General features: G+C 27.6%; 1 protein-coding gene across 1 annotated transcript; it reads right to left on the minus strand.

Moving 5' to 3' along the window:
* Positions 1 to 2,928: 2,928 nt before the first annotated feature.
* On the minus strand, positions 2,929 to 16,271 carry LOC107438674 (flavin-containing monooxygenase 5). Its single transcript, XM_016051003.5, has 3 exons — positions 16,068 to 16,271; positions 7,224 to 7,866; positions 2,929 to 4,519 (listed from the first exon to the last, which is right to left on the minus strand). Exons 2-3 carry the CDS (start codon positions 7,860 to 7,862, stop codon positions 3,563 to 3,565), a joined length of 1,596 nt encoding a protein of 531 aa, XP_015906489.3. The 5' UTR covers positions 7,863 to 7,866; positions 16,068 to 16,271; the 3' UTR covers positions 2,929 to 3,562.
* Positions 16,272 to 16,556: the final 285 nt, after the last annotated feature.

Here is a 16,556-nt window from a genome sequence, read left to right on the forward strand (position 1 = left end):
TTCTTTCACAATTTTTCTTTATTACTAGCCTGTGGAAACATTGATATTGCTATTATTTCTTATATACTTATGATTCAATTTTTAATTAAGATAAATAGAAATTTATAAGACGTGTAAAACAGCATTTTTACGAAAAGGTAACGTTCATATTACGTTTACCACTCACAATTTTAATCACCCACTGAGAAATTGTGTTAAGGACATGCAATATGTACGGCATATGAAAAAAAGACTTTAACTGTATTGGACACAAAATGAAAATTATATCAATAAGAAAATGACAAACATTTCGAATGAATGCCTTCCCAACAGTTATTTTTAATAAGGTTTCGCCTGTCAACGTGAGGTCCAATTTAGAGAAAACTTTACTTTTCTGTGCAACAGCCCGTTGTGAGCCAGGGGGTCAATAAGGATAATACGGCACATATTCATAATCACCAGCATAATTGTAGTACTGTGTACATCATTGAGCAGAAGCCATCTTTACTCTCGAGTGAACTGGATAACCTACAAGCTGTTACTAAGGGAGCTGTTACTGCACTGAGAGCCTAAGAGATTGTAAAAGCTCGATTCACTTTCCTATTCTTTTAAGTTGTTCTCATTTTCTTCTTTTTATAATTGCCCTTTCTGATGAGTATTATTAACCATATTTTTATATTACTTCGAAAAGTAACATTATAACCGTAGGAACTACTAAAAAGGAGAGCCTTTTTTTACTTGGTATCTATAATGAATCGAGATTTGCAGTTTATTCTAAAAAAATGCTTCTATTTTGTAACCTACCTATTCTAATTCATTATTTACTTAGTGCAACGGCATTTTTCTGAATGCAATCTGCAATCATATATAATAAACACTATAAGCCAAGCGGAATTTATCATGATAATATAGCTAACTCTCAATCAAAATTCAGATTATACAGTCGAAATAATTTAAATTTTAATTGCAGCTTTTTTTCTGAGTGGTAATGCAAGATATAATTATTTAAGTCCACTACTAGCAGCAATGTTACCTAATTAAATCACCATGAATCAAAATTTTTGACCACTTTCTGACTAGTCGGAGCTCTAATTTCACTTGGAGCTCTGTGAGTGATAATTGTGCGAGTATTGTCATTTGCTTATTTACCTTTTCCTTTCGTTGCCGAGAGTAAAAATTGACCATTTTAGGGCATAAAAAAACTAGCAAAGACCTCAAATAAGAAGATTAAAAAAAATTATAACTACGTTTTATAAATAAAGTTATAAAAATAATTTGATTTTCTCGGTCACACCTAACATAGATAACCATCCATCAATATTGAATTAGTTTGAGAAAATTGAAAACTTCTTCATGAAGACAATTAGCTTCTTACTTGATAATTAGCCTCAAAACCTTAATTGTGACTTCACCACGTTTCATTTATATTAATATCCTCGAGATGAAAAGAAAAGTAAACAAGCAAACCGTTTGCTACCAGAAACAAGTCAAGAGTTTCTTATCGACCTAAATGTGATCCCCGGAAAGGTTCACTGTTAGGAATAAATTATGGTAAAGTTAAATTACTCGTCAAGAAAGGAACTTATCGATTAATAACGAGAAAACTCATAATGAAATCGCAGGAACTTACTCTTGAAACTTACGGGTGTTTTACCCGTAAGTTTCAAGATGCAGTTTTACTACGTATTCCAAATATTATGGCAGACATAAATCAAAATGTATGCAATGTTTTGAATGTACCGTAAGAGGATTCTGATTGATAAACCTTGCAAATTTTTTCATTGTTTTTTTTTTATAAAACTTTTTCCAATTTTTTTTAAAACTAAAACCATTGATAGTATTAAGGTAAATAAAAACCAAAGTATGGAGTATTTTAGAATTGGAACGAAGACATTATTTTCTAGAATATTATTTTCTCATTTGTCTAAACCAGTAGGGAACTGGTTAGGCAACTTATGAAAAAAATTTTTTAGATATTCACATTCTACATAATTCACATTTTTAACTTTTCATATTTCCTGCTTCATTTGTATTACATTTTGTCTCATTTATTTTTGATTCCTTATTTCGGAGATATTCAAATATTAATTACAAAAGTTAATCGAAGAAAAAATTTAATGAACTGTCTATACTAGTTATTTTACTTTTTTTACTTACTAGTTACTTTACTTTTCCGGAGTTTTTGAGAAATAGGTAGCTAATGAAAAAAACGAACCTTAGAGAGCCCAAATGTTTACTTGATTTCTTAACTAATTTTGTATATTACGGCTACCTGCCTTAAAAACACGGATGATTAAAAATCCAAATACATTAAAAGTAAATTTCGAAAACCGAGAAAAGGATTTTGATTCGTAAGAAAGTGTATCGTTCAGAGTAAGCTTTTGCGTCTAATTTTCAACTACTTTAACTAATTAGTATGATTGAAGTCAATCATTTGAAACATTAAGGTCAGTTAATAATCATTAAAACAGAAGTCATTCTGGTTGACTTTTTTCTTTTATTCAAAGATTTAGTATTTCCAAATTTTTTCTGAAAAATACCTTATCCTTGAGCTACTTTTATTGGAAGACAACAATTTTGGCTGTATACTTTTTATTATGGTTGCTTCATTTTGTTTTAAAATAGTTTTAACAATATATAAGCTCTTTTTAATTGAGAATCGTTTTTAAAAATGTCTCTTTCTTTTCCCGAATCACATATTAGGCAGACGTATGGTCACTAAAAATTTCATTAAATTCATAGTTCAGATTTAAAATATTTGATCACAAGTTTTCTATAGTAATAAAGTACTTTTGAAAAGGAAAAAAGAGAATATTTATTAATTATTTATTAATTAAAAGAGAATAATCATTAAACAAATTTCAAATAATCTTTAAAAATTTTAGTCATTTGTTTCAACTTCATTCTAAAATTTGTGCATTAACTTTAGAAATGATACAAAATTCTAGCTATTTGGCAAGAGCTGTGTAGATAAACTTTATTTACAAATCTTAAAGTTTTAACATATTATACACTTCTATATATTTTTTAACATATTATACACTTCCATATATTTTTTAACATATTATACACTTCTATATATTTTTTAACATATTATACACTTTTAGCATATTCTATACAGTTTAAAACATATCATACACTGTTAATATTTCCTTTATTACTTGTAAATATATAAAACATCATAGAGTATTGGAATTCTATTCATTCTTATTATGATGAAACTTTTATTAATCATGCATTTCAAAATACCTTGTACAACCTGGAAAAAAAATAAGAATATAAAAAAATGAGAAAAATAGTTGAATAATGAAAGAAACTTGCTATTCACACACTTTTAAAAACAATTTTTCTTTGTCTTCTAAAGTATGTGAATTGGAAGCAAATTTATAATTGCCCCTAGATTGTGTGATTTTGTTCAAACAGTGTCTCAATAGATTCTTAAAACCATATGAACAGAAACCATTTTCAACTAATTTTTATGATTGATCTCATTTTTAACATTAATTGTTAAACAATTGAAGTACAATTTTTACATTGAATAACGTTTCCTTTTGGACAATAATATCTAATAAACGAAATTTGTTTAACTCATTGGGAATAAGAAGTATACGAACTTCTTTCCGTATAGAACAAATGATGATTCCACTCTTTCTAATTCTTTTCCTTTTAAAGGATAAAATACTCTTTCATCACATTTCATTATAGCTTCTCTTGAGCCTTCCCATGGATGAGGTCCTTTTAACATAAACTGATAAGGGACACATGGACCGAATAACAATTTCCTCCAAAGTTTGGGATCTGTAAATAATATTTTCCAAAGGTTTGGCTTTGCACCTATTTGTTCTGCAATTTCATCTTCATATTGCACGTAATCAACACGGATGCTTTGTTTATCACTTGGCCCATACCTGCGTTCATTGGCTTCATTCCTTTTTGTAATATCATCTAACATTTCTTTCTTACTAGGCAATTTCACGTTTCCAGCAAACACTTGAGCTATCCATCTGCATTGTAGTTCCCCCAATGGAAAACCTGGACCAAATGGTAAAATGTAACCAGCAAAGGCCATAGTGGAATGCTCTAAATTAGGAGGCCATATACACTTGTATAAATTAATCTGGTCCTCCAAATCTGTGCGGATATCTTTCTCAAGGAAAGGAAATTTCCAAGTGTAACCAGTCCCCATTATAACTGCATCAGCTTCAGTGATGGATGTTTCACCTTCGAAAATTACACCATTCTCTGCGAATTTCGATATCTCTCTTTTTTGAATGATAGATCCAGAGATTAATTTCGATGCAAGGTGGTCATTAAAAACTGGATCTTTAGAAAGAATGTGGAATTCAGGTGCAACTGCATACAATCTTGAGTTGAACTTTAGATCAAGAAAGAAACATTCCAACAACCAACTACATAAATTTGTAGGTAGAATGTCTAAAAGAAAGGTGATGTAGCGACGAAACAAAACGTAATCAATGGGTAAGCCATGAGGTCCGGCTCGAGTTAAAACATGTGCTCCTGAGCGAGTACTTAGGTAAACCTGTAAAGAATAAAAAATCAAATGAATGATGAAGATTATAAATATTTGAAATAAAACAAATCCAAAAGAAAATATGACATTGGATTAATGAAAAAAAATATTTACCTAATATATTTTATTTTTTACTTTGTTGAAACTTGCTCAACATTTTTACATTTAATTTTTCGGAGATTTTGGAATTTACAAAAAAAAAAAAAAAAAAGAAAAAGAGAAAAAAAAAGGTAATTTAATAAGAATATAAAACTCCCTTTTTGGCCAAAAACCTATTTTTTTGTGCAATCGAAGAAACTCTACTGTTATAATCTTTTTGCTTTTTGAATAAGGAAAAGTTCATTGTTACTTCAAACGAGAAAAGTCTGTATGCTGTTTTTGTATCTTATTGTTATATTGGTTCATTGCCATTGTAAAAAAAAACTAAGTTTATTCGTTTTTTATGATGTGTAATTTAAAATAAATAAAAGAAAAAAAAATAGGAGAATTAAATTATGTCATGAAATTATCATCTTCCACAAGCAGAAAATAATCATAAATTTAATCATAATGATGTAGAGCATTTAAATAGTATAATTTTTATTTATTCTAAGCACTTTACAGAACGCCTTTGTAATTTTTCTTTTAAATTTAGGCTAAAATTTATTAAATTTCTATAAAAATTTATCTGCACAGTTGTTTAACGAATGTATTTGCGTTTTCTATCTCCAAACAATTTGCAGCTTCAACTGAATAATACTCTATGTAATTTTCCCGGAAACTAATGTATTTATTTTAATCTCAGTTGAAACTATAATTCGTAAGTGGTAACAGTAAAGTGGCTTTTTACTTTCTACCTAATCAATTTTTTATAAGAATTGCTATAATTTGATTTAAATATGTTTCATGCGAAATATATACATAAAATATTTCTAATAATTTGATATTAATCGTCATTTGAGATTTTTAATTTATATTATAATGAGATCGCTTCAAATAAAAGCTATACCTTTAAGGAACACATTTCTTTTTATTCCATAAAACTTTTTTAACTAAACTATTATTCAATAAAATTTTTATTTCTAGCATATTTTAAGAATTTTTTTCGTATACTGGTAAAAAATGATAGGAATGAGAAGTAAATGATCAAATTCTAAGAAAAACTTATGGTTTTTAGTTACAAAAAAAAGTTGGTGGAAAATTATTTTTGATTGACTGCAAAAACAAAATTTATAGAGTCAAAAATACTTAAATAAAATTTACTAAAATATAATTAATACAATCTAAAAAGCTTGTTGTAATTTATTAATTAGCTAACATAACATTATACCAAAAATTATCAAATTCAAAATATTATATTTCTTTGATTCTATTTCTTAGCCCTTAACACGTAAAATTTATTTTAAATTTTTTTTAATAATTCTTTCCGCATTAATTTAGCTAACAAATTTTACTAGAAGAGAGTCTGAAAGATGTATTATACTTTTAGTTATACAAATACAAATTTAAAAACAAAAGGAAAAGCACATATTATCAGAAGAAGTTTTTTATATGCACCGAAATGTAGGCCTTTCTCAGTTAGAGCTGGATTAGTTTTGAATTTTACTTAGAATTCAGTTTTTTTAATAAAATACTTAGAGAAAAAGCATTTTGTTATTAATCAGAAAATGTTCTTGCAAACTTGAATATTTGTGCTTATTATTAGTTAAAAATATTTCATTATTAATAAGATATATATATATATATATATATATATATATATATATATATATATATATATATATATATATATATATATATATATATATATATATATATATATATATATATATATATATATATATATATATATATATATATATATATATATATATATATATATATATATATATATATATATATATATATATATATATATATATATATATGCATGTATATTTGTTTCATTATTAATAAAAAATATTTAAATTGCAATTACCAGCTAATATTCTACGCTTCTTCAAATTTTATTATTTTTTCTTTATTTATAGTCAATAGTACTATTGTTAAATATAATATTTAACTTACAAATAAATTTAAAATTATATCCACTTAGAAAGCGCTTAATTAACTATAAGACAATCATACTTGTTAAGCCTAATACTTTGTCGAGAATGCCCCTTATTACCCGAATTGTTACAAAATATTATTTTTAAATATTTGATAATAAGATCCGAAAGAAGAAAAAATATGGAAAAAGGAATATTTTTTTTTTCAAAGGGCGAAAATTTGGATGTACTAAACACAACACAAATTTAAATGACGAGTTGTAATATCGCAAGCACCTTAAAAAAACTTTAAATCCGCCACTTTAGAAATTAGGTTGCTTTTGAAGTCTTGCCAACTTCATTTCACTGTTATATATGAAAAAAAATATATAAGTTCATAGCTATTAAAACATTTAAATAAATTACATTTACAATGGTAAACATAATATGTAAAAATAATTTTAATATTAAGAAGTTTTAATTTTGATACTTGACCATTTTACTCCATGTGGCACAATTTAATGTCACAAAAGTGATTTGTAAAATTGAATAGTGTTTGAAAAATTTCTGTAACTACGACGTTGTAGGTTTGAAATATTTCTTTGTCTGAAAATGTCTTTTATTAAACGTCTGAAAAATACTTGTAATATTGTGTTTCTACAACAATCATAAATAAATTAAGATATTCTAGAGTTCTTTTGACTTACTTGATTAGCCACATTACTGATTTCAACGGCAGCATCTAATGCCGAACAACCCATTCCAACAACAACTACATTTTTGTTTGCATATTCTGCAACTCCTTTTAGACTGTGGGTGTGAATTATTTTTCCTTTAAACTTGTCTTGGTCTTCGTATGAGGGCCATTTAGGAATATTGATGTGTCCCACACAAATTACAACTCCATCATAGGTATCCACTATTACTTCACCGGATATAGTATTTTTTACACTCACGCTCCACCTGCCAGTTTCTTCATAATCAGCAGCCCTCTTTACCTCCAATACTTCGGAATTACACTGAACGTGCTTTAAGGCATCATTTTTATTGGCGTAGCTCATAAAGTAGTTAAATATTTGCCTGTGTTTCATATAGTTAGGTAATTCCTTAGGTGGAGGAAAGTTGCTAAAGGCTCCATACTCTTTGCTATGGTTGATGATTGTAGTTGGCATTATTGAAGGAACTCCTGTGGTAGATTCTTCTCGATAGTACCACGTGCCACCTGGTTGGTCAGTTTTCTCAAAGCAGTAAGGCTCCATATTTTCTTCTTTCAACATGATGGTTTGGGTAATGCCACAGAAACCGCCACCTACGATGGCTATTCTCTTTTTTGGCAAAGAAACCATACTTCTGAAAAATTAAAACTTCATGTATATATATTGAAAAATAATATTTTTTTAGGAACGTTTTTGTTTTATAAAAATTAAAAATAAAAACTACGCTAAATTCTTGAATCCACTGTTTTTTTGTATTTTATTTTATAACCGTCGTTGAGCAGCCGACCCAATTTCATGGGTTTACGACTACTTACGTTCAACTCCGTAGCCTTGTAATTTTGAACCAATCCAGAAGACAAGGAAACTCCTGGAGCAGTACCCCCAGAGGTATTGATTTGTTGTGGGAACATGGAGGACTTTGAGACTCGACAGATTTAACGTGCATCAGTCACCATTTACTACACGGGGAGTCTTCGGCCGGTGAGGATCGAACCCACGACCTCTTGGATATGGGCCCAGCACCCTACCGACCAGGCTATCGCGGCCTGAATCCACTGTTTGAGATTAAGGGTTCCTTGGGGTATTCATCCACTTTTCCTTCGAGGTTAATATCTTCCTTACCTGTACTATGCATGATTCTTTATCGCCTTACGAGAGCATCGCCAACAAAACCAATTACTTTTATTTTTTGAAGTGCCGGATGCTATTTAGGCAAAGTATGAAATAATCGTCTTGATGAGGTTATTATGTAAATGATGAGCATATTACTGTGAATGACCGAAATCGATGGTTGTTGACTTTCACCGGTGAATGTTGACAATCAAAATAGTCGCTTTAGTGAATGTCCGAAATATTTATTACATCCGATTTGATATTAATTTATTCGTGGATATAATTACATTTATTCGATATTTCAATACTTACTGACTATAGATTTGAACAAACATCAGTGTTTGGAGTATCGGACAAATGTATACCGGGCAGTGACACTTGACTTTAAAAAAAACATCAGTGTAGGGTATACCGGGCAAATGTATACCGGGCAATGACACTTGACCTTAAAAAAACATCAGTGTAGGGTATACCGGGCAAATATATACCGGGCAGTGGCACTTAACCTTAAAAAAACATCAGTGTAGGGTATACCGGGCAATGGCACTTAACCAGACCTATTATGACTAGACCTTTGGTAAATGTCCGAAATATATACTAGGTCTAGTGTCACTTTTGCTATAGCTTAAATATTTAAAAAAAATTAAACAAAGCGTTTGAATCAATTTTAAACTGATAACGAAATTATTGCTTTAAAATTTAAAAAATAATAATAAAAACTGCGCCAGATAAGAGTAATTGAATTAGTTGCTTTATACAATGCATGTGCGGAGAAAAATTTCTAAAAAAAATTATCCAGGTGCATCTAAAAGTGGATGAATATCCCAAGCATATATGGCAACGTTGCTTTTAAAAAGTAACGCGTAAAAAGTAAAAAGTTCTTATTTTAAAAAGTAACGAGTAAAAAGTACAAGTAACTGTATAAGTACTAAACAAAAAAAGTAACGATTTAAAAGTACATTTCTAGGAAATCGAAAATTCAAAGTAACCTAAAATTTTATTGAATAATATTCTTATGTTCTTTAGTGCTTTTGCAAAATTATTGTTGTTTATTCAACTATTTTTTTAATTTTGAAAGTTATGGACATTAATTTATTTTTAAATTCGGAAGAATATTATAATATAATTTTATAATATAATCGTATAATATAATCGTATAATATAATCGTATAATATAATCGTATAATATAATCGTATAATATAATCGTATAATATAATCGTATAATATAATCGTATAATATAATCGTATAATATGATTTTAAATCAAATATAATTTTAATATCAAACTTTTTATGGATTTGCTCGAAAAGGAAATGTTATCTATTGATTTTAATTTTTAACTGATTATTTTTATTTCTTTAAATTACCATTGATTTAAAATTGTTGTACTCTATAGAAATGCGTTTTAAAAGCACAAACATAAACAAAACAAACACGGGGTTTCAGATGGCTTTGTGATCTTTGAGCTAGTAAAAAATAGTTGAATGTGTAATATAAGTTGAAACAGAACAGTCTACAGTTTTATTTGTAACAATGGCTAATGCTGAAGTCATGCGAGAAAATCATTTTCCGAATATTTCTGCCTAACGAAATAGTTAAAATTTGTAAACGAATTTCAGTTTAAGCGGCTAAATTAATACCTTCGAGTTTTCAAAAGTTAAAATAGTAATTATAATAGTTTTCAATGGCACAAATAGTTCTGAAACTCTTAGAGATTTGACTGGGCGTTGCTTGACAAGGTCGGGCATAAACATAATTTTAGTAAAAAATGTACTAGGTAAAAATGTATTTAGTAAAAAATGTATTAAGACAAAAATGTATTATTAGTGTGTTCAAAAAGAAAATTGAAGAGCGTAATAACAAAATCCAAAATTTTTTATTTAAAATATATTAAATAAATGCATAAAATTCGAAAATGAATGAAAATAACTTAATTAATATTTTTATTCATTTTGCAAAATAATTGTGTTTCGAAAGTGGTGCTACTGAGTCTTCTGCGAGAATTTCTCAGAACGTGCTTAGCCACGCTGAATACGCGCTCCACGGGAGCCCTAGAAATTACTGCAGTATTATATTTCACATATAATTTTTTTACGATTGGATATAGATTCAAAATTTATATGCTTTCCGTTTCGACATTTGAGCTCATGTATGCCATAAATTCTTCTGTCGCTGGTGATTGGCATGAAGTTTTCAGCTTTAGAAAATTTGAAATCCTTGGTTTTTTTCTGTTACGTTATTAGTTATAGCAGGGTGTTCAGCTTGGACAATTCTTTCCAATTTTTTTTGTAGCCTCCTCCTTAGCTTTTTCTTCCAACCAATTAAATTTGATGCAAGGTAACAGTAAAATCGCATAATCGTATACATTCATTATACTTGGTTCACAGAATTTCCAAGAGCACTTTTTACCATTCTGAAACTTTTTCTTGAGGTGAAAATCACCTGTATTCAAAACCTTTGATATTCATGTCATCCTTTATCACAGGCAATTTTCAGAAGATGAATAATGACTGTTCTGGACACACAATTCTGGAGAACACTCCACTCACAAAGCAGTCAAAAAAAGATCAAAAGAGCCCTCTTTTCCCTTTCAAGAATGACAATTTTAAAAGGTCAAGGTATTTAAACACGAAGTTAGCTGTGAATGCATATGTATTGCACATTAATTCTATAAATTGAAAAAACATAAGCATTTTTTTTGTTTATTTAATATTTTTTTTTTTTTAGAAAGCTTTCCGAGTTTTAGCAAAAAGTAACGATTTCATTCGACATTTCCGCTACAAACACTTGAATTGTACTTCCCTAAAAAAGTAATTAAAGTACAAGTAAAAGTACCCAATTTAAAAAGTAACGAAGTACAAGTAAAAGTACCAAATTTAAAAAGTAACGAAGTACAAGTAAAAGTACGTACTTTTTACTTGTACCGGCGTTACAAGTAACGAAAGTAAAAGTTCTACCATATATGATCCCAAGGCACCGAGATGGTGTCAACAAGTGACAATAAACTTCTCTCACTCCGCATTTTTTTTTATGTCACATATATAATCATTTTCGTCGAAGCAAAGATAAAATTGAAATAACAAATTATGCTTTGCTTTCAAAAAATATAATTAAAATATTCAAAAACATGCATTTTATCTGAACAATATTAATAAATAATTGCGCCTCTAATGCTTGATTTTAATTTCTATGAAATTAAATAAAATTATATCGATATTTTGCTATATAGGGTATCCTTGCATTGCCACCTGCAGCTCTGTGCATGTAATGCACATTGGTTTTCTCCTGTCTTATCGATGATGCACAGAGCGAAAGATGATAGTTGCTTTTCAAGGTAGCCGCTGGGATAGCCTCTAGCTCGTTACGACTTGCGTTCAGACCATGGTTTGTAGAGTGATTTGTGCTCGTCTAGTTGTGTTTTATCTCCCTCTAACGAATGTAATATTACATGAATTTTAGAACACACTATAAATTAAAGTGAGTCGAAAAAAAAATTTGATTTCGGAACTCTTTAGTGTGGACAAGTAGTCTGTTGTACTAATAATAAAGGAAATATGGTTTTTATCTTCCGGCTGCGCATAATGCTTCCATTCCAATTAATGAAAAATTTGAAGAAAAAAAATTATCTTCTTAAAAATTTGAATTGGTTAAAACTTTTTAAAAGAGAATCCTTAAGTTTTCTATGCTTGTTCGATGGTTTAAATACCCTTTATATCTTAAATTGTGAACAAAATTTTTTACTATCGTAATAATTTTTTTTTTTAACTTTTCAATTTTTTTGTAATTTTTACTGTGTATCTCTTCTCGTATTATGTTAGATGAGTACAATCCTAAAAAACTCCACTGAAGCATGGTTACAATCTCAGATTTATCTACATACTTTCTAAACAATTGATTTATTTTTATACGGATTTTGCATTAAATTTACAGCATTTTGCATAAAATTTATTTTGAATGGAGTAGGATTTTTTTTTACTGACTTTTAGTTGAAATTTCTTTTTTTTTTTTATTCTACACATTTGAAATCTAAATTTTAACTAATTTAGATCTCAGTGCTGTTCTGATATATAAATCTATAATTTAATGTGCATATAATTTATTCAAGTTCAACACACTTTTTCACAGCTTGCATCGTAAAAACTGTGGTGTGATTACCTATCCGAATATCGTGTTAAAAAACTATAAGAATAGTGGGAATGATTACATGGTTTTAATTTAATACCGAAAAACTTTAAAGGGTGTAGTTAAACCTTAGCACTAATAGTTTATAAATATTACAACAATCTGCAAATCCGAGATGAAGAGCATTGTGTTTTTTATTGTTCAGTAAATTTGGTGAATAATTAATATATATTTAAACTATTTAACTAAATTGTTATGAATAATGATGATAGGCCATATTTTGAGCTCATAAATATACTTCTGTGCCATTGATAGAAGTTTAAAGACGAATAATTGTGTAATTTTAGGATATTGACAATATGGCAGCTATGATTGTTTGTTTACATTAAGTGTACACGTGAAAAATGAGTTTTTGTCAGATTTAATTTGCTAACTGGAAGCAGTCTATTTGAAGCAAGTAAGGTGTAATTCTCTTTACGGATTCATGAAAATTTGCGAATTCCGTTCATTATCCGCCAAGTAATTTTAATCTCCTAGTCGGATTGATTTAACAAACTGCTCTAAATTGTTACAGAATGCATGCAGGTTTTGAGTCGGATAATAATGATATTTATGTTCTTTTAACATTTATATAGATTTATCATAAAATAAATTTATTTTAAAATCATTTTATATCATTTAACTACTATTTACTTCGGTTTTATATAAATTCATATTAATATTCTATCAGTGCTGTGAGTATAGTTGATTAAAAAAAATAATTTTCCTTCCCAATTTTTATATCTATGTTTATTATTTTGATAACGTACAGCTTAACAGAATTTTCTGAGTTGACAAAAATTACAATTTTTCATTTTACTTGTTATTTTACTCCTACATGAAAGAGGCATTTTTTAAAATTATTATTTTTTAAGTTGAATTTCACTATTTTTTGATAAAATATTACTGTAAAGTGTTGGTATCTACCGAAACTCATCTATTAAGATTGTAGAAAAATCTTCCCGGAAAATTCCATTGATTAATTGGTTATCATAAGAGGCTACATCATTTCTTGCTTCACTTACTTAACCGCACCTTTACAATGCAATCATTATTTTCTTTTATTTAGTTTAATTGATTGTTACAACAAAATTAAAAATTATTCATTTAAATGATTCAAAAATATTTTGTTGTAATAACTCAGATTTGATTCCGCTGTTAATATTTACAATTCTATTGGGAACAAATCTGAACATAACCCTTCTGTTCGGTTACATTGCAATTTTTTTTTACCGATAATTTTTTTAACCACAATTTTTTTTTACCGAAAAAAATAAGTAACAACGGTTTGAAAAGAAATTAATGATTTATCTTACTAATTTTAATTTTTCCTAATTTAATTGCATTTTTTGTTAGGAGGACGCAGTTTCATTAAAACACTTGCGAAAAAGTAAATATGATTTACAATTATAGTAAAACGGTAACTAAAAACGAATCTTTGAATCTAAGCTTAATCTTTTAATATTACATTTGAATTGAAAATAAATACTTTTTGCCGGATTATTTCAGATATTCTTTTCAAACTAGTATAACAGTGATTATATTTTTTATTATGAACTGGTAATCAATCTTCCTCTCTCAAAGATTTTTGTATTCAAAACTATTCTCAAAATTATATGTACTCATTTCTGACCGCAGTTTTTTTAATAATTAATAATACTATTTAAAATCAGCGCTTCTTTGTTGTAATAAGATAGTTAACAGTTTTAAATGAAAAAAAAAAACGTAGGTTTCAATAGCGAAATCTTAAGTACATAAGAAATATAGTAAAATACACTGAAAAGAAAAGCTTTTCTGTAGCTATATAACAATTATTTTTATCATGATTTTGAATTTTATTCGAGAAATGAATGTTATAATATGAATTAAAATGCTGAAAAAAATTTTATATAACATATGCGACTGCGATAATTATGCGACTCGTAATTTTCTAAAAGGTTATATACAAATTCGGATCAAATTTCACGCATTTTATAGGAATAATTTGCATGTAGTACAGCTTATACCAAAATTATTGGTTTTTAATATCTGCGTAATATTTTTCTAAAATTGACAAAATATTTTCTTGAAATTAAATAGTTATATTATTTTTAAAAAATGTGTTTTTTTTATCTGTTCTTTTTATCTACTGTATGAAAGTATTTTAGAAAAAAAAATATCAAAGACTGAAATTTTATCATCTTAACATATAAATATAGGGAGTGTTGAACCATACAACATAACTGATATAATTTAAATATGTAAAACATCATAGAATATTGGAATTCTAATTATTCTTATTATGATGAGACTTTTATTAATCATGCATTTCATAACACCTAGTACATCCTATATAAAGAGAAATTAGAATATATGTTCCCAAAATGTTTATCTTCATTTTGGGAACTGGTAATTTCAATTTATCTGAAATTGATTCATTTTTAATACAAATGACAACAGGATATACTGTTTAATTTTATTATGATTAAGCAAATTTGTCTTGTTAGTTTTCCGGTCTGGTTAGAAATTAGATTAAAAGGAAACCAATGCATATGCATGGATTACTATTTATCGTCAATAACTGTTTGTAATGAATTTAAATTTGTATTCCAATCATATTAGAAACATTATCCAACATAAATTATTAAACACTACGCATTCAATCTTTTTAGCTTTTAAGGCAAGACTGAAATTATTTTTTACTTTCGCATCTATTCAAGCGAAAATAATTAAATTTATATAATTATGTAAAAAATATTAACATTTAGTAAAGGGAAGGTAAAATTCAGCTACTGTGATGTTTCTAATTTTAATTTTATTTTAAATGAATAAATTTCAGTAAAAATATTGAACTAAAAAATATAAATATAGGCACCGAAAACTAACTCATTGACCACTCACTTTACTTTAGATTAATAAGATAATGTCTTTTTTAGAACTACTTTGAATCTATGATTTTAAAGAGTTTGCATATGTAATAAACCATCTATAATAAAACATAGCTTAAAGTAGAGACTTTAATTATATTAAGTACTTTAATAATCATTTTCCTAATGTATAATTTAGGTATTCATTTTATTCATTAAAGCAAAAAGTATAACCTAAACTACCATAATATGGTTATATTTACCATGTTTCTCGCTCTGAGGAAACACCAAAAAGCTCGATAATTGTTACCGAAGCATTTTCTTAATGCAATTGGTAAAATTAGCAATAAAATTGTGTTTTATAAACTGCGTTGAAATTGTGGGAATAAGAATTATAATTTTGTAAGCCAGAATTTCCGATAAACCACTTTCTAGCTGATGGGAAAATAACGAAATTCACGGTTAAATTCGGAATACTTTGGTTTAATTAACCTGAATTATATTTTTTTCTTTTTTCTTCGCTGCCAAAAATGTTAGTACCAAATAACACGGTAATTTTACTTTAAACTATGATTTCACATAAGATTTTTGCTAACTTACTTTGAAGTATTTATACTATCATGTTAGAGGGTTAAAATTTAAAATTAACAAATAAATATTTGAATTGCATAATTTATGAAACATTTTATAAAAAGTAAATAATTCGCATCCTTACCTTTCTGTATTGGTAGCCGTTTGATTTTGAATTTTCTGGTACAAAAACGAAAATTAATATCAATTTGAAGTTCTGTGTTCACTTGATTAAAAAATTACTGACTTTTTTCTGCTTATGTATTACTCTTGGGCAATAATCTATTGTCAATCTATTATCAATGGTTTCTCTAATAATATCTTCATATAATTTGACACGTGTTGGTGATTTACCCTTCAAAACCATTTTATTAAACTTACCCAGGAACTGGGAAATCGTAATGCATTAAATCAAATTTTGAAAAGGACAATAGCAAATTATGCTTGTAACCTTGAACTATCATATAGATAATTTGTTCACATACACGTGGAACTGCATATTGATTGCAAATTGATCAAACTGATATTTTTTAAATATTTGAATGATTAAGAAAAATATTTTGAATAGAGTTTTTATTTTTTCTTGCATTTAAATTTATTCATGCACGTGGAACTGCATATTGATTGCAAATTG

Source organism: Parasteatoda tepidariorum, chromosome 1 (assembly GCF_982258835.1).
Source record: "Parasteatoda tepidariorum strain Cologne lab strain chromosome 1, Ptep-v5.0, whole genome shotgun sequence".
NCBI lineage: Eukaryota > Metazoa > Arthropoda > Arachnida > Araneae > Theridiidae > Parasteatoda > Parasteatoda tepidariorum.